This window comes from Ciconia boyciana, chromosome 13 (assembly GCF_034638445.1).
Source record: "Ciconia boyciana chromosome 13, ASM3463844v1, whole genome shotgun sequence".
Taxonomy (NCBI): domain Eukaryota; kingdom Metazoa; phylum Chordata; class Aves; order Ciconiiformes; family Ciconiidae; genus Ciconia; species Ciconia boyciana.
In genome coordinates, this window is record NC_132946.1 from 16,592,808 (window position 1) to 16,619,015 (window position 26,208).

The window sequence follows — 26,208 nt, forward strand, 5'->3', positions numbered from 1 at the left end:
ATGGAATAGCTGTTAAGGATTCACTGCTTTTAGGAGATGAAGCGTATGTAGCTTGCAAACCACCCTGGCATTGTTTTTTGCCACTTAGGAAGCTCTTTTAGGTAACTAAGATGATGGGGGCAGAGGGAAAATCTTTTGTGGATACTTTTCTGTCAGTTCAGTGGCCTGAGTCAGCTCACCAAGGAGTGAGATGAATACCAGAGCTATTAGAAGGGGGGCAGTGATTGTAGTGTAGCCAGGAGTTAGAAAGAAGGGATGGAGAAAGAGGGCATGGGGTCTCATCAAGCGATGTCATGACACTGTGATTGTGCATGGAGACTGTAGGTTAAAATCAGAGGTATTTCTCTCAGTTTAACTGGATTAACTATGAAAATCAATTTCACGGGTTATCTTAACGTTGACACTTGATAATTTTGAGATTGTCACTTTGAAAATTAACATAACATCTGCCGCTAAGACCATAGGTAATTTAGGTAAAGTGTTTTGGGATACTGGATAATTAGAATTTATTTGCAGAAGTTCCTATGCCTATAGCTATCTTGCCATCTTTTCTTTAGAGTGGATGCTGGAAAAATTCATTATCACCGAAGAGTATTGGACAGAAATGGTCTCATAACAATGCAGTCCCATGTCATAAGACTACCAAGTGGAGCACAGCAGCACTCAATTCTTCTACTTCTGACTCGCTTTCATGTTGATAGGTATGTGCCACTCAGATATTTTAAAGATCTGGGTACACGGTGACCTTTTACTATGATGAAAGTTTGCTCTGTTGTCACGGAACCATCAAAGTTTCCTGGAATTGACCCTTCTCAATTTCTTTGTTAACTCCTCTTCCAGATGCTGGCCGGTTAAAGCTTACTTGTCTTGGAGCTGTAAACAATAGGGTATTCTAGTGCCTGTCACCTGCCTACATAAGCCTAACTCTTCTTATTGTAGCACTAATCATTCTGTTAACTTTGAGTGTTCTCACTTCGAACACATTTCTAATAGATTTTTTTGTTTTCTTATCTTGTTTATGATTAGAACTTGTGCTTCTGTGGATTGCCAATGAAGTAACAGCCTGGGCTTAGTCACTGTTCCCTCAGTTGGGGTCTCTTCTTAGAGACAAATTCTCTCACATGCTATTCACAGAAGGAAAATAAAACTAATTCCTAAAACAATCTGAGAACACTTCAGCATACTTTCTCTAGTGACTGACATTTTGTAAAGGTACCACTCATATTTATAAAGTTATATGCATGCTTACATGTAAAATAATTTTCTTTTTGTGGTTAGGAGGAGCAAGTATGATATTCTGATGGAGAAGCTCTCAAGTATGCTAAGTGCTCGTTCAAACCAGATGGAAACATTAGGAAACTTGAGGGAAGAATTGGTGAGATTCATTACTCCTTTGAATTCTCACTCACTTAGAATCTAGATGATTAGTATCAAAGGCAGTCATTCATACTGCCTGTTTTTTGAAGTTGCAAAATATTTTGAGGTAGGATATCAAAAGAAGGACCTTAACCTTCTAGATCAAGTTACTGTTGCTGTTTGTGATAAGGAAAGAGTTCTATTTGATGCACAGTTTCAGAAAAGTTTTGTTAATGGATATCATCATGCAATTCTTACTTGCTGCTGCTTGTTTGGACAGTAGAGTTGGAGGGATAGAACACAATCCAGAAGCATCTTGCACTCTGCATGGTGTCTGCACTAGCAGGCTTTTAAGATCCTTCTTTGACATCCTACCGCAAAATACTGTGTTTTAAGAACAGGCAGTGTGAATATCTTTGATACTAATCACCTAGAGGTGAGACTTTGGGGCTACCATGACTTTTGCCATTTCTCTTTGCATTAGGGTCTTTGTGAGAGAACTTTCAAACGTCTCTATCAATATATGATGAATGCTGGCCTAGCCAAGGTAATATCCATCCCATTACAAGATATACACCCCAATGGAGGACCCTACAAGACAAAGAAAGGTAAGTAGAACCATATTTTTGCTTTCTTTTTATGTAATTACGTTGGTGCCATTCTATCTATAAGCTTAAAATCTTAAATTAAAAGACATATAAGTGAAAATCTGTCTATGCAGTTATGTAGGGAAGTGTGTCAATAAAGCTAGGACACTGTAGCCCACTTGAATTAAGCATTTGTTCCAGGTCTTTAGGAAAGGGATGCAGGCAATTTTGTTGTATATCAATGTAAGCTGTTTCAGTGGATTGTGACTCCCAGTAAGACTGCTCAAGCCAATACAGAGAGTAGGGACAAAGAGCAGTCTGCTGACCTTTCAGGTTGAAGTTGAATGACAAGTCAATAAACTTGACAAAAAAATATTTAAAGTTATATAAAACAAAAAAGACCGTTATGAAATAAGAAGCTAAAGAAACACACCATCTTAGTTATGGCTTTTGCTGAAATTATGACTTTTGCTGAATGTCATCAGAATGCAAAGTTTCTCTGGAAAGTTTCATATCAAATTATGAAAGTAAGCTTCCACAGCATGACCTTGGAATTCTTTAAGTAAGCAGGATAGCCAAAAACTACTATTCAGAAAAGCCATAGTCTACTGAGGGATAGTTTAATGCATAACCACCTTTGAATTTGAAGTTAATAGGTTTGCAAGAACTGCTGATAACTTCCAAACATGCAGTGGAGAGACAAAGAAGAGCAGAACTGCATGAAGAAAGGGAACACAAGAAAGCAGCTGCTCTCATAAAAAGATGCAGATAAAACTTGTGTTAACTGGGAACTACAAGAAGTAATAATAGAAAGTATGAGGAAGGATAGTATCACCAATGGAATTAATGCAATTGCTTAAGGAAATCTAAACCAAGTCTTTAATCGCAGAAAATCCTAAGAGTCAGATTTGCCAGGGTTAAAAAGAAAACAGTTCTAAAAGATGAACAGTGTGTTTTTCAGAGATGTAGTGAACTCTTTCGGGGGGGGAAGTCTGATAAGAACTAAACATTGCAAATTATATAGTCTTTGTGAATAGGAGTGATCATAAAGGAAGAAATGAAAGAGCCAATAAAAATGTGAGAACTTCAAGAAGACAAAATTGAATGCCAGTTACATGAAGTTGGATTATGGCTCTTGATAAGACAACAAATTCCTTCAAATCTTTTAAGTCTGCGGAAATGAAATACCTCTGTAGGGAAATTGTGTTATGGACAAAGAGAAGCAGTGGCCAAAAGTAGGTACAGTATCCAACACTGTTCAGAGAGAAATCTCCCACATTGTACTGAATAAATAAGGGAGTGTTTGAACAAGTTAGTTTGTCATGAAATATACAGGTCCACCTTCTTCCCATAAGAATATCAGAGGGAGTTTTACACAGGAGAATTCATTTAAGTTCAGAGTTTCAAGAAGGCAGTGGAGATCCTCAAAAATATTCTAGAATGGATCAGTATACAATAATATATATGGGAAAAGTGATCATAAAACTCTTACAAAATAGGTATTGTACATAGTTAATGTACTTCTGGTTTGAGCAAATGTCTCAACATACAGTGGGCTGTATGACAGCGATACCTGTTAGTCACACAGTTTAGCATTGTCACTGACAAAAACCTAGATTCTCTCTTACACTGTCTTTGAGTAGTATTGCACTAGGTTATATTTGTTTATACTTCCTCACACTGAATGAAGTTTCAGAAATGTTCTAATGAGCTGAAGACATTCGCAAATAAAACCCAAAAGACTAGATAGTATTCCTAAAAGATAGAGTTTATAATCAGTAGTAAACACATCTAACTTCCAATTAAAGTATTTACTTAAAAGACAAGAAAATACGAGTCCATTTATAAACTTGGTGGCAATCCACAAGGCTGTAGATGTTTCATGTTTTGTCCCAGATTGGCACAATGGCAGCTGCTTTTACTACTTAAGTTTGTCATGGAAAATGCCACCTGATGAATCTTTCACTTGAATTATAATTCCATCTTACAGACGTAAAAGCTGAAAATCCACATAAATGCCTTCAAGAACACTAGGTATTAAACTAGGATGAATTAATAATAGCTGATTTTCATCAGAGGTCAAGATAGTTTAATCTCTGGAGTTATACAGGAGAGCAAATAGAAATATGTGGCACACACTGAGGACGAAGCCAGAGCATCTGCTATGGGAAGCACGTTACTGGGCAGCAGGAGCTAAAGTAAAAAGAATTGGTTGGTTGGTGGGTTTTTTTGTTGGTTTTTTGGGTTTTTTTCCCAAATACTGCTTCAAGTGAAAATTAATAGGCTGTAGAAATACAGAGGATGTGATAACAGTGCCTGCAGCCCTACCAAAATGTCAGCACTTAATTACTATCCTAAGCAGTATCTTAGGGTACTGGCAGAGAAAGGATTCAGATTGAGGAAAAATAATGGAATCATCTAGCCTGGAGCTCAGGCACATAATTAAGTTACTGTGCATTAACTTCATGGCAGCTAGGCTTCAGTAACTGATCATATATATACATAAGATAAAATTCATTAACTGAAACCTTAATGATTTCAACTAGAGCCTTCACCTGGCATTTTTCACAGCAGGGCTGTACCAGAGGAGTAGAGATGGCTGTAGATGTTCCCACCCACTGCTGCAGGATGGATTGGCTACCTCTGCAGTAGCTGCTGAATCACCCCAACTTTATAAGCTGGGAATGTACAGTAACCTAGTTCTAGCTTACCACTGGTCTCTTGAATGGTTCGGGACTAGCTGAATGACACTGATGATAGTGGGTCATCCTTATATCAGGAGCAAGATCGCTACAGCTCTCCTGAAGTCATCTGTCCCTGCTCTCCTGTGAGATCCAAGAAGGGTAAAGTAGGTGGAGAGTTACTACAGCACAGCTAGCGCACAGTAACATGTTAAAATGTGGAATTGAATCATGTATGAGATTCTTGTGGCTGGTGGGCAGCAGCATGTTCTACCCTTGTATACAAAAACCTTAGATTTTGTGTCTCCATTTTCATTGCATATAATTGTAGTACACCATACATGTTAACAAACCTAGCCGTTCCCTAGGTGCAGGGAGAGTAGGTTAGGACTTTGGACAAGAAATCTCGAAGCTTTGCTGCTCCTACATGGTTGCATATAGGGCTTCCATAATATAACTGACAGCAAGTGTGGAATCGGCAGACAAAGGCTGAGAAGAACCTCTTCTCATAGTGATGTTGGAACTATGCAACATAACGGTACGTTTTAGTTGTGCTGTAAGACCTTACTGGATGGGGTGTGACTCTTCTATTTGATCCTTTTCTTCAGGTTGCTAGTTGTTTGGTGTATGCTTCCTCCAGCATGCATGCATACAAATATAGAAGGTGCTAGGACATATGATAAACTAACAGTTCTGTTTGGTCCTGGGATTTTTAAATACTGGGAACTGGCAGCAGCACCTGATAGGGCCCACCAGCCGGTGTCCACTTTGATCACTTGCTGAGGAAAGGCAATGCTGTGTTAAGGAACAGTTTTGTGACCAGGTAGCTTATTGTACCTTCAAATATACGGTTCTCTTTCATTATGTGATTTGCATTTATAGAAGGTAAAAAATGCTTTTATCTGTAGAAAGAAAGGAGGGATTTTATACCCAGTGAGTGATCTTACAGTCAGATATGTGTTCTGAAGATGTAATACTGTAGATCAGCACTTACTCCTTTCATTGATTTATTTGTACTATTGAAATTTCTCCTGTTATTGCAGTGTTTTCCACTCCACTCAAATCACTGTATTGGGCAGTCCTAATGTTGACACAGATGGGAAGGTTGGGAGCACCTCAAAAATTCAGCTAGTCAGTATTTTGATAGACTTGTATGTAAGGAAAAGCTGTTGCAAACCTTTCCTAGAAATAAGCAGTTGTCTTTTGTGTTCCCCATTGCACTGCTACTTCTTTGTGCTGCTGAAAGAAATAAAATGGTTTAAACATGCACACACGCCCTGCATTTTGTTCAGAATTGTCACTAACATTCATGTTCACAGGGACTGATGTCATGGTCCGTTGCCTTAAATTAGTAAAGGAATTTCGGAAGAAAATGGAAGATTATCATGATGATGATGAAGAAGAGATCATCACAAAAGCTGTTCAGCCTGTGGATATTGTTTGTGAAAGGGATATGCTCACCCAGGCTTACGAGCTAAGTAGGTGATGAGTAAGACATGCTAAAGACTTTTCACATTGCCTTCTTAGTCTTTGTATGTATAAAAGAAAGGTATATATTGTGGTGGGGTTTTTTAAGTTCTAATTGCTTTTTATATATCAGAAAGTGTCAATTTTTCATGGAAAAGATGAGCTTTATGTTCAGATTAGGCTGGAGCTATAGGTGCTGCCACCTGTTATCCTGTCCCTGGAAGCTTATCAACTATTCAGTGCCACCAAAATAAGACAGCATGGTAGAAACAGGACATTGTGGTGGCATGAGAAAAGGTGATGAAGAAAACAGTGTTCCTTCTTCTTCTCCTACTTTTCCTTTCATAATGGAGAAATGAATATCTGACTGCAGAAAGCTGTCGGGGGAAAAATTCACCCCTGCTTTTAATCTGAAGCTATCAACTTCAAACACAAAGCAGTGCTGGGACACTGCTTCGTATAAAATTGTGGTTTATGACAGGATTTGACTGTATATTGTGTATGTCTGTGAAAATGTCTTTAGTTGTTAGAGGTGAATGTTAAACTTTATATTCTGGCATGTACAGTTGTTCAGAGCAAATATGAGTGTATATACAAATGTATTATATATAATTCAGTCAGATTATTTCCCTGAGAGATTTTCTGGTTTTCCTTTCTGAAACAGTTGAAAGTAGGGGAACCAAAGGTATTTCTCAGGCAGAAATTCGCTTGGCTATGAATGTGGGGAAGCTAGAAGCAAGGATGCTCTGTCGTCTTCTGGAGAGGTACAAAGTTGTCAAGGTAAGGTTAAAATAAAATAATTGAGACACTTATCAAACTGGAGTTACAATTGTGGTTACTGTGGTAATATGTTATAGCATTGTTAACCTCAGACAATAGAAATGGCAGGGATTTGAGAACTGACAGTGAAAGAGTCCTGGTAAGATTGAAAAGAGTACGACTTCAGTTGAGGAAAAGGTATATAAGAAAAGTGTTCAAAAAGTTTCTCCTTCTACGACAAGGTGACCCGCCTAGTGGATGAGGGAAAGGCTGTGGATGTTGTCTACCTAGAGTTCAGTTAAGCCTTTGACACGGTTTCCCGCAGCATTCTCCTGGAGAAACTGGCTGATCATGGCTTGGATGGGTGTACTCTTCACTGGATTAAGAACTGTCTGGATGGCCGGGCCCAAAGAGTGGTGGGGAATGGAGTTTACTCCAGTTGGCGGCCGGTCACAAGCGGTGTCCCCCAGGGCTCTGTGTTGGGGCCAGTCCTGTTTAATATCTTTATCAACTATCTGGATGAGGGGATCAAGTGCACTCTCAGTAAGTTTGCAGGCGACACCAAGTTGTGCAGGGGTGTTGATCTGCTTGAGGGTCGAAAGGCTCTGCAGAGGGATCTGGACAGGCTGGATCGATGGGCTGGGGCCAATTGTATGGGGTTCAACAAGGCTCAGTGCTGGGTCCTGCACTTGGGCCACAGCAACCCCATGCAACGCTACAGGCTTGGGGAAGAGTGGCTGGAAAGCTGCCAGGCAGAAAAGGACCTGGGGGTGTTGGTCGACAGCTGCCTGAATATGAGCCAGCAGTGTGCCCAGGTAGCCAAGAAGGCCAATGGCATCCTGCCTTGTATCAGAAATAGCGTGGCCAGCAGGACTAGAGCAGTGATCGTGCCCCTGTACTCGGCCCTGGTGAGGCCGCACCTCGAATACTGTGTTCAGTGTTGGGCCCCTCACTACAAGAAGGACATTGAGGGGCTGGAGCGTGTCCAAGAAGCAACGAAGCTGGTGAAGGGTCTGGAGCACAAGTGTGATGAGGAGCGGCTGAGGGACCTCGGGTTGTTTAGCCTGGAGAAAAGGAGGCTGAGGGGAGACCTTATCGCTCTCTACAGCTACCTGAAAGGAGGTTGTAGAGAGGTGGGGTTCGGTCTCTTCTCCCAGGTAACAAGTGACAGGACGAGAGGAAATGGCCTCAAGTTGTGCCAGGGGAGGTTTAGACTGGATATTAGGAAATTTTACTTCACTGAAAGGGTTATCAAGCATTGGAACAGGCTGCCCAGGGAAGTGGTTGAGTCGCCATCCCTGGAGGTATTTAAAAGATGTTTGGATGAGGTGCTTAGGGACATGGTATAGTGGTGGTCTTGGTAGTGTTAGGTTTACGGTTGGTCTCAATGATCTTAAAGGTCTTTTCCAACCTATACAATTCTGTGATTCTGTAAAATCTTAACCTACTGTAATCTGAAGACTTAGGGCTAGTCAGAATGTAGCATATCTGCTCTTCTAGCGTATCTTTACTTTATTGTTTCCTGGTTAGCTGCCTTGACACTTAATAGTTTGATGGACCAGATGTACAAGTATTTTACATAGGTTTGTGATTGAGTGCTTAAGTAATAAAGATCGTGGGGAAAAATGCATGTGGCCCCATATTTGCTATCTGTATCGAGTGCATGTTCTGGTGATCCACACCAGCGCGTGGGATTCTGCTGGACACCACTTTACAGCATTCCGGAGAAACGCTGTTCCCTGCACCATGAAGCAGGTCTGTCCTCCAAAAAGAGACGGGGCAGAGAAACGAGTCTCAACCCTGCTTCACCTAGCCTCAGCCACTTACTGAAGTCATTCACTGTAGTCAGCGGTAACCCAGGTAACCTGGGGGCTGGTACTTTAAGGAGATCCACGTAAATGTCTCTCAACTCAAAATAGCCACTTTGCTTAAATTTTTACTGTAAGACAACTTCTATTTTGCAAGATCCTCTACTGAAGGATCTTGTCAGAGACCCCCTGTACATTTAAAATCATCAATCTACTTTTGAAAATGCCAGTAAATTCTGGAAAAACACAGCTACTTTTGTAGAGATTATAGTGATTAAACTGCTTATTTCCAGATATTTCAATTTTTTTTTTTTTTCATTTCAACAAGACAAACAAATTCAGCTGTCACTTCTCGCATGCACCCACCTGCCCCTTTCCACAAAGGCAGGATAATTGCCATCTTCCCTCAACAGAGAATTTTTTTTACTAAGACCTTGTCATTTGGTAAAAACTTCTGTAGAATTAAAACCAAACAAACTATATAAACCATTGGAATATCTAAACGTACTTTTTCTTAAGTCAACTGTGAAGACGAAATCTTCCCTTATTGATAGCCTAAGTGTTTGAGTTTCTAGATACTTGGAAGCACCTGTTGTAGTAGGCAGGGCATCAGCAGTTCCACTTAAGTGTGATTCACTCTGGTAGCTTCTACATTGCAGTTATTTTTCTGAAAAAAATTTATTGCCAGTCTGAATACATACAGTTTGTTCTTCCTTAGACTTTTCTACATCCCACATACTGTAGGTGTTTCATTCTAGTATGCAGGTAATGCAGATTTATTTATTTTTCAAACATGGTATTTCTTTTTATTTCTGTATGTTAAGGTTAGTCAACGTTTTTGTTATTTAGAAAAGAAGGATAATAACATGATATCTTTTGATGTGAGGGGAGAGCAGTTAGAAATTTTTCCCACTGTTGATGCTGGAGAACAGACTGCAAGAATGGAGAAGTAAGGTGGTAAAATAATGTTCCAACTATTTCCTTAGGGTTTTATGGAGGATGAAGGTCGGCAAAGGACAACCAAGTATATTTCATACATTTTTGCAGAGGAGAGTGATTTAAACCGTCAGTTTGAGAGAGAGAAGGCTAGGAGTGAGCAGTTAGCTACAGTTACTTTGGCTCTAGTGCCAGAAGATTCCCCACCTGTGGAAGATGTGTCTCCTGGAGAAGATGATACTTTGGTCTCAGAGTCTGACCATGAAGAAGAAGGGAAAGATGGCAAGAAGAGAGGAAAAGGTCAGAAGGCCAGCTCTGGTTCTCTGTTGAAATTAAGTTTCCAAGATGATACCCATCAGTCAAGACAAGCTAAAGGTAGGTCATGATTCTGAAATTTGGAAAGAAGCTTACATTTTTCTTATGGATCCTTTTATTAAAGGAAAATATTATATGCTGTTAGCTTCCATTAAAGTTTTTGATCATGTACTTATTTTTACACTTATTTGATTATTTCCATGCTTTTTTGATGTTTTCTTTCCACCGGAAGTGTTATGTTTTGGAATATTGTAGGTGTGGTAATCTCTGGAGATTCTTAGGGCTGAAGTGTGCTCTGGTGTTTGTGTGCACCAAAGAACATTTCTGACTATCCCCAGTCACTGGGAAAGTCTGTTTCTCCTTACCCCCATGTCTTTCCTCCCCTTTTCCCCATGCAAATGAAATGGGCTCACACACCTTGCTCCTTGGATATTTGGTTATTTTTCTGGTGGTTGAAGAGCTGAAATGATTCTGCAGAGGGTCAGACAAATTCCCAAACTGGTGCAAGGAAGGAAGCAGGACTGTGTGGCTAAAAATGAGCATAGTGGGGAGACCGTGGTTGCTAGCAGTCAGGTTGGCTTAAGCTGCCGAGAGAAACGGCATCCTTGGGTAAATTTTATATCTGCCTTGGATGTTCTGTCATGAACTGACAAGGTATCTGTCATGGACTCTGTTTTTCAAAATATCTTACAGCTCAGGCTGTGCCCATCAGAGAGCACCGTCTTGGTAGAGCTTTAGCTTTTAAAGTCTTTGAAGACTTCAGAAGGGATTTGAACACACTTTGTATCTCTTGAAATATTTTTTTTCTTTCTCACTAAGGAAAAAGGCAGGCTGTGCCTCTCATTAAAACGCATCATTTCATTCCATTGGATATGTAAATGTCATCTTAGATGTGGGAACTAGCACAGGAACTGACAGACCAGCCAGTTAACTTTTTTTTTTTAATTGCAACATATAAAAATTCTTCCCCTTTTAGAAGTGTTTTTTTTTCAGTTGGAAATGTCTGGTATTGAGCTTTAGAGTCTGTGCAAAATGTATTTGTTCATGTACTGATGCAAACCTTCAAGCGGGATGAGTTTAAATAGAGTAATACACTGACTTCTTGTCTGAGACCAGATAAGATGGTAACTAAATACTCTCAAACAGCAATAGGCTTGGGATGACTTGACCCACAGCCTTACTCACCTAAGCATATTGTAACAAAAATGTCTTGTCTCCTGAAGCTATTGCTTCATCTTTTTTCTTTAGTTATTTGGAACATCTTAATGTGCAAGCTACCAGCCTTTTGGGAACATATTTTAAAGCTGATATGGTGGTTTCTTTTTTTATTTTATTTATTTTAACTTTTTGAATGTTCCTACAACTTCTCTGATAAACTCCAGGGGAAGAGAGGAGAACAGATCTCCATTTCTTATGTAGATTATCTTTGGAGTAATACTAAATCCTTGTTCTCACTCTGCTTTGAGTCAGAAAAGTCAGGTTTCTGGCAGAACTTGAGAATCTTTGTAACAGAATCTCTCCTTTCTTCAGCAGTTTCTGGATAAGCTAATCTGGCCCTTCATGGTCTTCTAATTCTGCCTATGAAATGGCTTCTGCATGGAGAGAATTATTTGATGACAGGGAGTTCGCCTTTTTTTTTTTTTTAACCTTTACTTTTGGAGGCTGAATGCAGGCATTCATGATCAAACCACTGCTTCTAGCAGGGTAGAAGAATATGCGAAAAATGTAGCAGAATGCTTTTAAGTACCTGGGTGGATGGGGCAAGGCCTTTTATGGAGAGAGAAGCTGAACATCTACAGGAAACTGTGAGAGCAGGACAATTACAAGGCTGTTTGCTCTTAAACCAGGCTCAAAGCCAACAGCTGTGAAGTCTCAGGGGAAGAAGCTGCCTTCCCCTCAAATTCTTGAAGAGTCTGAAGAGCTCCCAGACAATGTTTCGGGGGAGAGTTCTGCTTTGGAAACTCTAAAGCAGGAATCCAGTCTTTCCACCTGTGCTCATTCTCCTGATGAAGACATGGATGTGGCTGTCGTTGAGGAGGTCAGACTTGAAGACCCTAAGGTAAGATCGCATGTCTTAATATTTTCTTGTTGGTATGGCTGTCTGAGCTAAGTTATGTACTTTTACTACAAGACTTCAAGTTTTTGTGTTCATTTATGGGATTGTTTTGGGTTTTTTAAATTTAATTTCAAAGTACATTCATATTTTGGCTGCATTGTGGTTATAATTGAAAATTATTCCAGGAGATAGGAAGGTAGATGTCCAAAATACAGTTCTGGGTTAGATCCCTGGTGCTCTCCAAATTCCCTGTGTTGACGTAACACGTGTCATCACTTAATGTCTGTCTGTGCACACAAGACATGGGTTTTGACATGAAAGTTGTGTAGCTTCACTGCTCAGGACCAAGCCTGGGACAAGAAGCCTTTCTGAGAGACAGGATGTTGGCTTGGACTCAGCATGATGTTAAGGCAGTTACCAGCTTTCTAAGCCAAAACTCTCAAGTCCAAATGGCTCAGAATGTGGGATGGCCAGAGAAAGTGCATAAATCTCTGCATCTAGCAGCATGGAAATCTTAGTTTCTGCCTTGGTTCCCTGCCTGTGAAGAGGCTATAAAAGATTATCCCCATCTGACTAGTTTGTTACAAATAAATACATCAAAACTCTGAATTCCTCAGCTGCTACTGTGTGAGGAACCAGCATTAGGCCAAAGACATTGAGTAGCACGCGTGAAATTTTTATTTTTTCCATACTGTGCATTAGAAGACTTGTGGCCAAAAGAAGGAAAAACGTTCCAAAGCTACAGCAGTGGAGAGATCTCACGAAACGTACAGGCTGCTGAAGCGCCGAAATCTCATTGTGGAAGCTGTTCGAAACCTCCGGCTAATTGAAAGCTTGTTCACGTGAGTCTGTCTGAAAACAGCGTACTGGGGGCCTGATGCATTTTGGTAGCATAAGCACTACTTTAGCAATGCTGTGTGCTTATTCCATTGGTGGCTTTTCTTGTCCCTGATGGCACTATATGCTATAATGTTGGCACGTGGAAGGGGGGGAGGGGTTGCAGTTATACTGGATCTTAAAAATTAATCAGCTGTTTGGAAGAAATAATAGTTCTGTACAGAGAATTATACAAGTGAATTTTTATATGGTATATGTCCCATAAATAGAGATCAGAGAACTTTTTTTCTTCCTTTCACGATATGCCAGTAAGATATAGCACTTCCCTGCTTGAGGATTCTTTCATCTGCATAAGTTTTATTTCTGTATGGTTTCAAAAATAGTTCCTGTGTTATTCTGTCATTCATTGTAGAGACTCATATCTTCATGTCAGTCATCATTGGTCACTAGGATTCTAGTGGGGTGCTCAAAGATTACTTTTCTTTGCAACTTTACGTGGGATGGTTTTATGTCATCTCATGACTTGCCTTGTCTGCACTAAAGATACTTCCCTGAATGTTATAACATCTTTCAGCCTTTTAAGAGTCACTTTCATAGAGAAATGGAAATTCTGGTGCTCTCCTGGGGTCCCAGCTTCCAAATTAGCAGGGCTCTGTTGTGGCAAATATGACCTCACCATCCATCTTCTGTGTTAGCACATAAGATCCTGGCATGTAAATACACACAGGCCTGCTTGATACTGGAATTTAGTAAGAAATCATGGCCTGTTCTCCTCTGGTTTGAGAATTTTGAAATCTTCTGTCACCTAGTTGAACTAAGTGGCACCAGCTGGCACCAGCTTCATCTTGCAAATATCTTCTGGCACCAGCTTCATCACTGATTGATTTTCACATCCAAGTGTAGGCTCAGAAGATATTTCAAGTCTCAGCTGTCCCCTTCAGAAGCTTACAGGTTCCCCCAGAACTGGTGAAAGTTCTGCCCCTCCCCAATCTCTGCCAAGGAAATTTGCTGGTGTTGTCACTCCAATTATGTTAGTTACCAGGAAAAAGTTGAAAAAGTTGAAGTCCATGTGTACATTCACTTATTGCCTCATTCCCTTAATACTCTTCTGTATCTCTTTCAGATTGAAAGAGTCAATCCTTCTCCAGGATTGAAAGAGTCAAAAATAGGGCCTGGGGCATTTGTGAAAAAATGCATGAAGACAGGCATTGGGAGGGTAGGGTGTGAGTGCACTCCTGCAGACTGCTACAAGGGAAGAAGTGAGCTGGCTTCAAGTGATGGGATAGATGTATCTATATTGTGAATGCATGTATAGTTTCTGAGCTCAGAACACCACTAAGTAAACTCTTTCTGCCCCAAGCTGAACTGAGATCACAAGTGGAAATATAAACTGCATATGTTTAATCACCACTTAAGCTGTAGGTTTTCCTGACCTTAGGGAGGCTGGATTCATAATTGCACTATATAGCCATATACAGAGAAATCTGGCATTGAGAATTTGCTGTCATCAGAACAGCAGTCCTCACATAAAAAGGATAAGCTTGATTACAAAGAAAATAAAGCTGAAATTTAAAGTTAAGTTACCAGTTATCTACAGAAAAAGGGAAAAGTGAGCAGTAATTGCTAGAAGTAGGGTAATATCCATTCACTCCACATCCTCTAACAAACGGCTTTAGCAGTTTGGAGCATTGCTGGGCTTAAAAAGCAAACTATTTTTTGCATCTTTTAGGCTTCAGAAAATGGTCATGGATCAAGAGAAGCAAGAAGGTGTTTCCACTAAATGCTGCAAGAAGTCTATTGTACGACTGGTACAGAAGCTTGCGCGAGAAGGACTCCTCAGACTCTATCGTACTACAGTCATTCAAGATGGGATTAGTAAAAAGGTGACTGCACAAACCCTGGCAGCAGAAACAGCTTTTCTCACAACCTTGTGATTTGTCAAAATGTTTTGGGCCTTTTTACTGAAGTATATGGATGCCTTTACTTTTTGTAGCAGAGCCCACAGTTGAGCTGCCCAGAAGCTACATGTCCCAAACTAAGCTACTGTGAAAACCAGATTAGTGCGTTAAATTATTGTGCTGCAGATAATTGTGAGACCAAGGAATAGTCCAGAGATCAAAGTCTCTGAATCTCCCTTCTGAGAGGTTCTGCTGCTTATCAGTTATGCAATTCATGGTTCTCTCCCTGCACTGTCAGGCTGCAACGCAATTCTATTTAATCCTCTTTTGAAAGCCAAGAATATATGAGAAATCCTAAGTTAGCTTCCGAGTTGAAATTTATAGAACATGATCTATTTTTTTAAAAACAAAAATCCACTGTGATTGAGGTTTGTGGAAGATGTCTGTAGTTGTAAAGCTGAGACTTGTCATTGTTACTCTAGTGTGAAATGTTCATAAGCAGGGAGAGAATCTATTGAAAATTACCTGCTGCATAATTACTGTCGAGCACATATGAAATATTACTAATCTGAATCGTGTGTGTACTTTTAGCAACACTATGTATTAGTTTGGTCTTATGAGGTATGGCTTTTCGTTTATCCCTTTCAGCCTAATATTTGCAAGTTGAAGTGTTTGTTCCCCAAATATTTCAGATTTTAAAAACCAAAAAACCTGAGATTTGTAGAAATGACATTAACCATTTATTGGTACAGAGACCATATGGTCTGGCCTCTTGCTTAATACAAACTAGCAACAGGAGTTTTGATCCAAAAGTGTTCATATTCTGTGAATTATTAAACCTTCAAAGGATTCATCCGTTGTGGCTGCTGTTAATTAACTGTCTGTTAATCTCTGATAATTTACGCAGCTGATTAAGAGCCAATATCTCCGTAAATACCTTTTGTTTGTTTTCTGCTGCTCTGAACAGGTAGAGTTTGTTGTGCATCCTTCAGTGAGTCCTAATGATCCCCTTGTAAAAAGTGCCATTGAGCAGGTGCGTTTCCGAATCTCCAATTCAAGCACAGCAAACAGGCAAGTTGCAGTGATGGTTTGGATGGCTTGTGGGGAACTTGGCTTATCTAGTACCTGCAAAAACATGCAGAGGAAATAAACATGAAGTAAGGAAAAGAAAAATCTCTTCTTTAACAACAGAGAAATGGAAGTACAAAGATGCTGAATATCTCCTGAAGTCAGGAGAGAAGAGGAATTGAACTCTGCTTAATTTTTACCAAAGTGCTGTGTGGTTTTAATACAGGATTAAAGTTCCCCAGACACCAACGTCCCAGAACCATGCTGAGGAAGAAAACCTGGGGCAAGATGCAGTTCCTGATTCAGGAGAAACGCAAGAAAGCTCATGTAAAGCTGATAATAGTCGGGCAAGAAAAACTGATGAAAAAATGGGCATAACACAGCTAAAAAACTATCACCCTGTTACAGGTACAGCTAACTTTGGGTTTTCTGTCATCTTTCACTTTCCCATTTATTATTAATAATCACTTTCAGATGTTGGGCTCTCCGAAGATACAAGTGGGTTTTTTCTTCTTTTATAGAAGAACAATTGGGTTTATGCAAAAGCAATCTCACTGTCCAATGTTTTCTTAGCTGCTTATTTTTTTTACAGTTGTGAACTGGAGTATTTGTATTCACTACTACTTCTTTACTAAATATTTGTAACTTATATTTACTTTCAACTGCCCATCTTTCCTTCCAGTTTTCTTCACATCAGTTTAGCAGAGGTAGCTATTTCTCCTATTCTAATCCTCTTTTTGTTTCTGTTTGTTACTTAATCTTCCCTCCCAGTTCCAGGACTTGGGCGTTCTCTTGGCTTTCTTCCCAAAATGCCCCGTTTAAGAATGGTCCACATGTTCCTCTGGTACTTAATTTATGGACACCCTTTAAATGGAGCACAGCAAAAAGGAGGTAGTGATGGTGAGAAAAAAGGCAGCAAACAAGGGCTGGATGTGAATGCAGCTATACTTGAAGCGCAACCAGATGGGACCTTAGAAATTATGACAACTGTGGTGAATCCTGAAATCTCTGCACAGGAGACTGAAGTAGAGTTGTCTAATCAAACAGGTAAGAAGTGGCACATCCTGACTTTACTACAGGCTTTGCCATGGTTCAACACTGACAAAAAGGTAAAAGTCTACTTCAAAAAAGATTGAAAATCAATGATTTAGATAATTTTCAGGTCATTTTAGATTTTCAGATTTCTAGGCTATGAACTGCCAAATGTGTTCTGCTTGAACAGTCACAGTAAAACTATTAGTATGACTCTTAGGTTTGTCCTGTCTGAATATAAGCCAGTCTTCTTGTTCCTAGTGTATGTGGATGATGTGTCATGGATGCGCTATGTCCCTCCTCTCCCAGTTCACAGAGAGTTTGGATTTGGATGGGCTCTTGTTAGTGACATTCTTCTCTGCTTGCCTCTCTCACTCTTTGTTCAGATAGTACAAGTCAGCTACAAGGTATAGTGCTTTTTTGTTTCACATTTGTTTTACTTTGAAGTCTGATGATATCAACTGTAACTATAAGCAGTAACAAATATCCTCTTAGTCTATTTTAACAAAACTAGCCATCAGAGAATAGACACTTTGGTTCTTGATGGTCTTTTACAGAAAAGTTAGTTGCTTTTGCAGCTATGCTGAAAAAAATGTATAGCCCTGTAATACTGCAAATTCTTAAGCTAATATTTTGCAAAGACCTTTTTATAATCTCACAGAATCTTCTGCCTTGTTGATTAACAAGAATAATGTTTAAGCATTTTACAAAAGCAGTAACATTTCCTTAGAAAATATTTCAGTAGACAGTTCTGGTAGCAAAGCTTGATACTTTAAAGGATAGTTATATTTTGCATTTTGATTAACTTCTAAAATAATTCTAGGTGGATGGTCTGGAAGATTTTTTAAATGATCCGCTAAAAAAGCACACTCTGATCAGATTTCTTCCAAGGTCAGTCCGACAGCAGCTTCTCTACAAAAGGTAAGCAGATGAGTCAAAGTAAATGGCTCTGGGGAGGAAACAGCAGTGGTTGACTGTTTTCTCAGTTATTTCCTGTTTGTGTCAAAGAGAACTTTGTTACTTAAGACAAGGATCATCAATCTTCTAAGGATAGTGTGCCAAATTGTATTTTTCTCTCCCAAATAGAAGGTAATAAGAAACCAATAAACAATATTCATGCATGCTGTCAAGCAGTGTTTGAGAGCTGGGAGGTTCTATCCTTCATAACTCATCAGCAGGATGTTACTTCTGTATAAAACACACTCCTGACTGCTGCTAAATTCAGAATTTAATAGAGTAAATGTTGCTGTCCTTCATAAATCTTTCAGAAGATGCCACATTTCTCAGTTCCTGCGTCTCATACATACCATTCAATTTCTACTCATGCTCTCAGTGGCATGTCTGCTATTGTTTGCCATTCCTCATCTAGGAGATTTAAAAATTGAGATTGGACTGAAGGTAGGAAGGGAAAGCAAAATTAAAGGAAAGTGATTTGTATATATGGAATCAACAGCACCATGTTAGTTTCCCCAGGAAGTCATTGTTAACGGCATGGATTTGGATGGTCGGAGGCTTATACAACATTTTGCAAACCTGCAAACGTGTCATTGGTGAGTGAATAGTGCTAGACAATATCAGCTGCCAAGACTTGTGGTCAGCTCAGGTTTGCAATTCCTAACCTATTACTTGCTAAATCTTAGTAACAAGGAAACTGGATTTATGCTATTTTCTGAAATCTGTAGGCTCCATCTGATAGGTTTGTGCAAAACAGTATGACATAGAACCATGTTGTCTCTTTGCCCCCCGCTCACTAAAACTTCTAACTCGGACAAATTTACTTCAATATTTCTGGGCTTGTCAAGTGATCTGTTAGAGCCCTAGAGAAAACTCCTGCCAAATTACAATTCCCATTTAAGTGCACAGAAAAACTTAGATCTTAGTGAAGTTAAATGTGGGCGAAGCTAATTTTTGACAAACTCTCTCTCAGAAACTAACTCTTGCAGAAGTTTCCTGCAACTTCCAGAGTTTTGCCATATAAGTAGATATACAGCATGGGAAATATTATGCTTTTTGCTCTGCCAAAGCTATAAGCAACTGAAAGCAGTTTCTTGGAGCAGTAAACAACCTCAACTACAAGGATCATTGCCCAGTTCTTTATATGTACACATGTGAAGGCTTATCAGCCCATATTTAGCAGTCATGTTTTCTTACTCATGTCTTCTTTTCATAACATGAAATTGTCTGCAGATCTGCTGGTGTTCTGACCTTGTTTAATTAATTTTTACATATGATATTTCTGGCTAATTTAGGTCTTTGCTAGCAAAATTTTAGTTAGTGTTTGGCTAAAATATTGTGTTTGTGATTTGAGGAAAGGAAATTTGGAGCTTTGGGATATTATATGTTTTCCACAGGCTGACAATTCAAACAAAAATAACACTTCAGAAATTCTAAAACTCACTATTTCAAAAAAGCAGTGGTTTCCTGAGACTTCAGGTTGCTGCATTAAAATAGCATGTTTTCTGGTATCATTTTTAATGTTTTCATGAGTGCTGATTGTAATACTCCTAATATTGCTGCAGGAGGTACATCTTTTCAGTGGTAGAAAACCTTCAAAGATTATGTTATATGGGACTGATACAGTTTGGCCCAACAGAGAAGTTTCAAGACAAAGACCAGGTAATTTTTTTTTAAATTTAGCCGTTATTCTTCATGTTTTTTGTCCAGTGAAACAAATGCAAGATTTGGGGGTTGTAATTACCTTAAATAGTTAAGTAAAATACTGATGTTTCAGATGTATATGCAAACCTCCAGTTCCAAGTGACATATTGCAAGTCGTGCAGATAATTTCTACCTCTTTCTCTGGAAAGACACTATTCAAATGTATAATGCTGAGCGTTGCACGCAATAATGATCTGGGAGGTTCCAGACTGGCAGCACTTTATGAAAAATGAGCATGCCACATTCTTTTCCATCAAGGTGTTAGGCCTTGGATGTCTGACACAGAATAAAGTCACTGATCAGAGTAAAATAATGACATTCGTACACATCTTTTTGTAAATAGAGAGCACATGCAAAGGAGAAAGCAGTCCCAACATATACTTCATGAGGATAAGAAAGATAATTTGGCCCCAAAACACATCTATTCAAATCCTGAATGAGAGCTTGTAGGAAATAGTCGCTCTCTGTGGAAACTTGGAATATCCTGTGCACAAGGGGGAAAAGAAACCGTTCTAAATCTAGAAGCGAAACTTCTGGATCGCTGGCAAGGGAAGTTTGGGAATACAGTGCAATAGGGTGGGGATGGGTGTGTCCTCTATCAAGAGTACTGGTTCAAAACAGCAAAGACTGAGAAAATGCTAAGCAGTCCTAAACTAGATTAAGTTGTGTGTCCTGTAAATTAGGCGATTTCAATGGTTTTTACCTGCCAGCCTGAAATATACTGTATTTGACAGGTCTTTGTGTATATGAAGAGAAATGCTGTGATTGTTGATACCACTATCTGTGACCCCCACTATAACCTGGCTCAAAGTAGCCGCCCATTTGAGAGACGCTTATATGTTCTGAATACCATGCAGGATGTGGAAAACTTCTGGTTTGATTTGCAGTGTGTCTGCCTTAACACACCATTGGGTATGGTATAACTGTACATTCTTATACTGCAATTCCTCCTCCTTTCCTAAAACTTGAGGCAGGCTCTGTTTTGTCACTTCCAATGATTTGTTCTCTTGTCTGGTTGCCTTGTGCATCAAAAAAGCTAGAATTTCTGTCCATATAATTCTATGAAGTTGACATCCACTTGACATTTTCAGAGCAGTGTTAATGGAAAAACATTGCTGTCCTGTTAGAAGCATCAAATTTGATAATAGCCTTGTAAGATTTTATCCAGCTATGAAAAAGCTTTTTTGAAAATAGTTACTAGAATATTTTTGCCATAGCTCTCTACTAGTTTAAACAGAGATCCCTTTTCCTTAGAAAAATGTTGCTAAACTTTCTGATAGATAGCTTGAGTTAGATGAGAAGTGGAAGTTAAGGGAGTTTATGCACCCCAGTTTTTTTAAGTTTATTTTTGTGTTTGGTTCTCTTACATTTTTAAGTAGGATATACAGCTGCAACAAGTATACATTATTGGGGGGAAAAAAACCCAAACCAAACCTATAGGTAAGCGATTTCTTCTGAAACCTTAAACAACACTATGCTGTATTTCTGTAATTTAGTCAGCCAGGTAAAAGATCTGTTCATAATTTTGCCTTACTTTGCATTGAAGCAGTTATCTGCAAACAGCTCCTTACACATTTGTCAATTGTGTTGCAGCTTTTGCAGGCTAGTCAGACCATGATTACTCTTAGCCCCAAAATATGGGAATGATATTATTTCACCAGTTCGCATATTTGTGGAAGCTTTGTTGTGTTCCAGTTAAGTATTTCCCATGTTGAGCCTTGAGGGAAAAATTGCTCTGTGCTGGATTTAAATTTATATTGAGCCTCTAGATCAGATACCTGCCTGAGATCCAGTCCTGCCCTATTGTCTTTGTAGCATGGGCAGTTAAAAAGCAGTAGTAAGTCAGAAATTGGGGTTTTTTCCTACCTTTGAGTTCTGTTCTTATAAAACCATCACGTGACTCCTCTGCTATATCCTAAATGTATCTCCAACATGAAGATGTCAGACATGCAAAACGCTGTATTTCAGCAGTCACAACCTGCCGCATCATTTCTTGAGGACTCTTGCCACGTTTGAATATCTGAAAGGCTGTGATCCATGCCTAGAATATCGGTGAACTGCTCAATTTTTTTTTTCCTTATTAAGGGTACCAGTCTCCCATTACTTCTGCCCTGAATACAATTGTGGACAAGTTAGTGCCTTCTACTGGAAGTTAACTAGAACACCACTAGCCTCTGTGAGAAGGTAGCATGTTTTATCTAGAAGTGGTAAAAATGTTAGTCCTGTTTGGGAGCAGTAGTTTGCCGTAGCAGGGTGGATTGAAAATGGGTTGAAGTCTTACTTCTCACGCTGATAGTCAAAACCATTTGTATGTCTAGGAGTTGTCCGCTGTCCTCGTTCAAAGAGAAGTAATCTTCAAGGGGAAGAGACTGCACTAGATGTAGAAATGGAACAAGAGTCAGCAGTGGATAAACACAATCTGGAACGAAAGTGTGCAATGTTGGAATATACCACGTATGTCATCTTCATCCTTGCTTTGTTGCTTGAATAGAGCGGGCAAAAAGAACTGTTCACGTTTTGAGGATGTTACTCAATAGCAAAAGCAGTTAAGACTCTGGCATTTCAGTGGAGTGTTCTGGGGTTTTTCTTTGTAATTCAGAGGCCATCTGATTAAAAAGATGTGTAGTTAGGTATCATGTTTGCAAGTAACTTGTCTGCCAAGTAGGTTTTTATGCTGGAGGAATGGGAAAAATAGACTTGGATTTCCTTCCAGAGTAGTACAGATGTGTGTTGCAAGAGTCCTGGGGAAAGCAAAGTCGAGAGGAAAGGGCTGCTTCCTAAGTACAGTTAACACAAGGGAAAAATTTGAAGATTCTCTGTTCCTGTGCTTTATATCATGATATCTCAAGTACCCTGTAGCTTCAGTAGCTCTGCAGTGTCACATTCTGAATTCTGTCCTTCTGTGTTGCACTTTGCTGCACATTGTTTATAGATTAATTTTTAATATGGTATTGGTGTATACTGGTGAAATCTGGAAGCGATCTCTGGAGCACTTCATCTTCTGCCTGATCACAGCCCGAATACTTGAGAGGATTGTATACTTACAACCTGTGACAGCTGTGCAGAATGCCGGTTGTACTTCTTGTATTGTGCACTGTGGTTTAGTTTTGTCAATATTCTATTATGTTTTAATAAACAGTCTATTTAAAAGTATTTTCAGTTAGTTCAGTGTTAGAGGTAGATATATCAAGTTATCTTAAAAAAAAATCAATGGAGTTGAGGGAACCTAATTCCACTGATCCTTGCTGATAGAAAAAAATTCTGTTCAGTCCGCTTGTCAGCTTTCGCATATGGTCTCCGTTGTATGATAAAAAATCTTTTAAATTGGATATCTGGTGTTTCCTTGCAGTTAGGCTGGAGATGACTGCAACATCTTTAAGGTCAAGAAACAGTTTTTGGATTTAATTGATGGTGTAATGTTATGATGAAAGAGTTGTCTATCGAAAGCTTGACTGAAATAACTTTTTCCTAGTAGCTTTCAAAAAATCTTTCATAAGGCGAAACAGGATTTCAAAAACACTCTTTGGTGTTATTACTGGATTGTCAGAGCTGTCGTGTCTGCTGCATATGTAAAGCTCATTCATAGTTTGATTTTTTTTTTTTTGAGGAACTAAGTTTGTCTCCATGATTTCTTGCAAAATGTCGTCTTTATAAAGAAGGAAAAAAAAAAAGTTGTTTGTGTTTTTTTTTTTTTTTCATTCTGCACTGTAACACCACAGCAATAATTAAACAGCTCATTTGTGAAGGGTACCAGTTCATCCATTACATGCTATGCATTGTTAGTTTAACCCTCTTTCCAGGGAGAGAATTGCAGTGCATTGTTTTTCTGGCTTATATGTGTATTTTAAACAAGCTTTAATGTATCTGTTAGAAAACTGGAGAGACCAGTGCTTGACAGTCAGTGTGAAAAAGCGTTATGATTGCCTTTAGTTCCTGTGTAAGATTTTCCCCACAGTTGTCCTGAGAAAGTTTTTCATCTGAGCAGGTATTTTGTCTAGTTCTGTGGCAGGAATAGTGCTGAGATCAGAGTTTAACATGGCCATTGGAACTTAGTTAACAATAATGAAGTTGCTCTGGGTGTAATCTTTAAACTGAAAGCTCAGTCGTTAAATATCAGGGATCAAAACTTAATGGAAAAGCATTATTGTCATGCTACTTCTGGAACAGGGTTAAGGGAAGGAGCATCTCTCTTTCTCCTCTTCTTTCCCAGCCCTATCTAAATTGGGAGAGCAAGGGGAGAGTTCTGCACATTGCACACACATCACTTAAGAGCAGCTGAGAAGGCACTCCCTACAAGAGAAATGCTGTATATTTTGTTACTCTTTCTCTTAGAGGCAGCCGAGAGGTGGTTGATGATGGAACTATCCCCGGAGATGGATTAGGAGCTGCAGGTCTGGATTCCAGCTTCTATGGGCATCTAAAACGCAATTGGATCTGGACAAGCTACATCATCAATAAGACTAGGAAGGTGGGTATTTTAAAATTTATATACTGTAATGACTTTTCCAAATTTTAATATTCTTAAGGCTGAGATACTGATAGCAAAATCTTACTGCTTGCATGCTTTCTCAGTCATGTGTCTCAGTAAGGTTTTGCATCACTGGAAAGAAAGAATGCCAAATGTGGTAAATCTTGGTGCTGAAGTGAATGAAAGAATTGGACGTAAATTTTGTCTGAACTGGAGTTGATAATACATTCAGCCAAAGGAGAAATACTTTATTAAGCCAGCAATTTAGATTATTTAGTGGTGACTCTTGCCTTTCTGAAATGTAGAAGTTGTCAGATGAAAACGGAAACATCCAGAACAAGGAAATACACACAGAAAAAAAAAAAAAAAAATTACTTGGAAGCCCAACATAGGCAAATAAGAATGGCCATCCCAGTTCTGCCTAATGTCCTGTCTCCTGATGGTTGCCGATAAAAGATTTGTAGGGAAGGTTGTAAGAGCAAGGTAGATGTACAGTGATATTTCCTCAGCTGTCTCCAAGTTTTTGGCTCAAGGCCATTCTAAACCTGGGGGTGATGTTTCAAAGCTGTTAATAGCTTTTTCTTTTAGCATTAATTCATCTAATTGTTTTTTGGACACGTGTGAATCCTTTAGTAACCACAACTTCATGTAGCAAAGCGTTTCAAAGTCCTATTATGTGTCACCACTTCCTTTTGATGGTTTAAGCTCCCTAATAACTGTAGCACTAAGGGAAGCTGTGAAAAATATCATTCTCCATTACCCTTTCTGTTTTGCTTGATTTTGTAAACATCTCTCATGTTTGCCATTATCATCTCTTTTCGAAGACTGGCATCTACTAGATTACGTAACTGTTCCCAGCATGGAACTTGTTCTGCCTTTGATCATTCTTGTTGCTTTTCTTTTAACCTGCTCTAGCTCTACTGTATCCTTTTTAAGGTTGAAATAGAATCACATAGTGCATTCGGGCTGTGGCCAGCATAGCTGCATAGTGTTGCTCTCCTTCCCTAAGAACTCCTTACATTTGCTTTGCTTTTTGACCATTACCAAGCACTGAACAGGTACTTTCACAGAACTGGAAATTACCCTGCCCTAAGTAGCGGTCAAATTAGAGCCTATCAGTGCATATGTAAAATTAGGGTTGCTTGTTTCTGACCTCAGGCAGGACCATTTCACTCCGAATTTCATCTGCTGTTCTGTCAGCTAGTTGTTCAGCATTAACAGGACCTCCTGCAGTTCTTCAGTCTTGGCTTTCCGCTCCACATCTATGACCAACTTCTATCACCAATTAATTTCACACAAGAGAAATGGGTTTTGCTGAGAATGGCAAAATTCCTAATACATTGCAATCAGTTTGGGCTCAGATTTAAGATGGATAGAATATGGCATAGGAGGCATTGACTCAGTGTTTGTGTTTGCATTTTGGTTTTGTGCTTTTTAGAAGTTCCTTTGGAATGTAAAATGCTTTGAAAAAATACTATTTTACAGAATATTCTGCTCAGCCTCTGTAGCAGTGAAAGAATCAAGCATTTCTTTTCCAGTGATGACTTTGAAACTTGAGGAGATTTGCTGAAGTTCTAACCTTCATAATCTAGTGGTAATTACAGTATGATTTAAGAAAAGCTCTAGAGCCATTCAAATATGTGGTAGTAATAAGACAAATAAATTCTTCATTGTAGCCAGGGATCTTTTCCTTTGTGCTGAAAATTTATTTCTGACCTTATTCAAAGGATACCATGTATAATGATGTTAAAACCAATGCTCTCCTTTTGCATATCACCTTTTTGAAAACTGTGTTGTCTTAGGAAAGTACAGTTTCTGAAAACGGACTGACAGTGAGACTCCAAACCTTCTTAACAAAACACCCCCTTCCACTCAGTACTGGAGGTAAGGTGGTGATGCTGGTGGTGGGTCTGTAACTGTATTATAGCTGTTGCTGTCTTTGTCAAACCCAGTATGGATGATGTGGGTTATTCCTTGTCTTCTTATGGTAATGTAGGATCCTTCTGGGGCAGTAAAATAGATAAATAATTTCCTTCCCTATTTCTGGATATATGGAACAATAATTTTTTTTATCCAGTATTGATGACATGAGTTGATCCTGTCTCCTTACAGTGATCTAGGCTGCTTCTGGGGCAGTAAAACAGATATGTAAATAATTTTCTTTCCTATAGAACAATAATTTTAGCCTTTGTAATTTCTGATGTGCAGTTTGCAGAAAGTCTAGAGGGACCAATGTTTTGTATGACTAGGCACTGTTAAAATTGCATAGCCTAACATTTAAG

The 26,208-nt window shown here is 39.1% G+C and overlaps 1 protein-coding gene across 2 annotated transcripts in view; it reads left to right on the top strand.

Annotated features, from left to right (window-relative positions):
* The window catches only part of GTF3C1 (general transcription factor IIIC subunit 1), a 44,750-nt gene that overhangs the window by 2,070 nt on the left and 16,472 nt on the right, over nt 1-26,208 (top strand). The window contains exons 4-22 of one of the 2 annotated variants that reach the window (XM_072878495.1): nt 558-701; nt 1,279-1,375; nt 1,841-1,964; nt 5,944-6,102; nt 6,756-6,871; nt 9,645-9,969; nt 11,757-11,968; nt 12,668-12,807; nt 14,532-14,685; nt 15,668-15,771; nt 15,995-16,176; nt 16,540-16,815; nt 17,062-17,207; nt 17,624-17,721; nt 19,320-19,416; nt 20,193-20,370; nt 21,777-21,912; nt 23,791-23,926; nt 25,729-25,810. In XM_072878495.1, coding sequence (XP_072734596.1) covers nt 558-701; nt 1,279-1,375; nt 1,841-1,964; nt 5,944-6,102; nt 6,756-6,871; nt 9,645-9,969; nt 11,757-11,968; nt 12,668-12,807; nt 14,532-14,685; nt 15,668-15,771; nt 15,995-16,176; nt 16,540-16,815; nt 17,062-17,207; nt 17,624-17,721; nt 19,320-19,416; nt 20,193-20,370; nt 21,777-21,912; nt 23,791-23,926; nt 25,729-25,810 — 2,906 coding nt within the window. The remainder of the gene's footprint in view (nt 1-557; nt 702-1,278; nt 1,376-1,840; nt 1,965-5,943; nt 6,103-6,755; nt 6,872-9,644; nt 9,970-11,756; nt 11,969-12,667; nt 12,808-14,531; nt 14,686-15,667; nt 15,772-15,994; nt 16,177-16,539; nt 16,816-17,061; nt 17,208-17,623; nt 17,722-19,319; nt 19,417-20,192; nt 20,371-21,776; nt 21,913-23,790; nt 23,927-25,728; nt 25,811-26,208) is intronic. The other variant, XM_072878496.1, reaches the window with a different exon arrangement.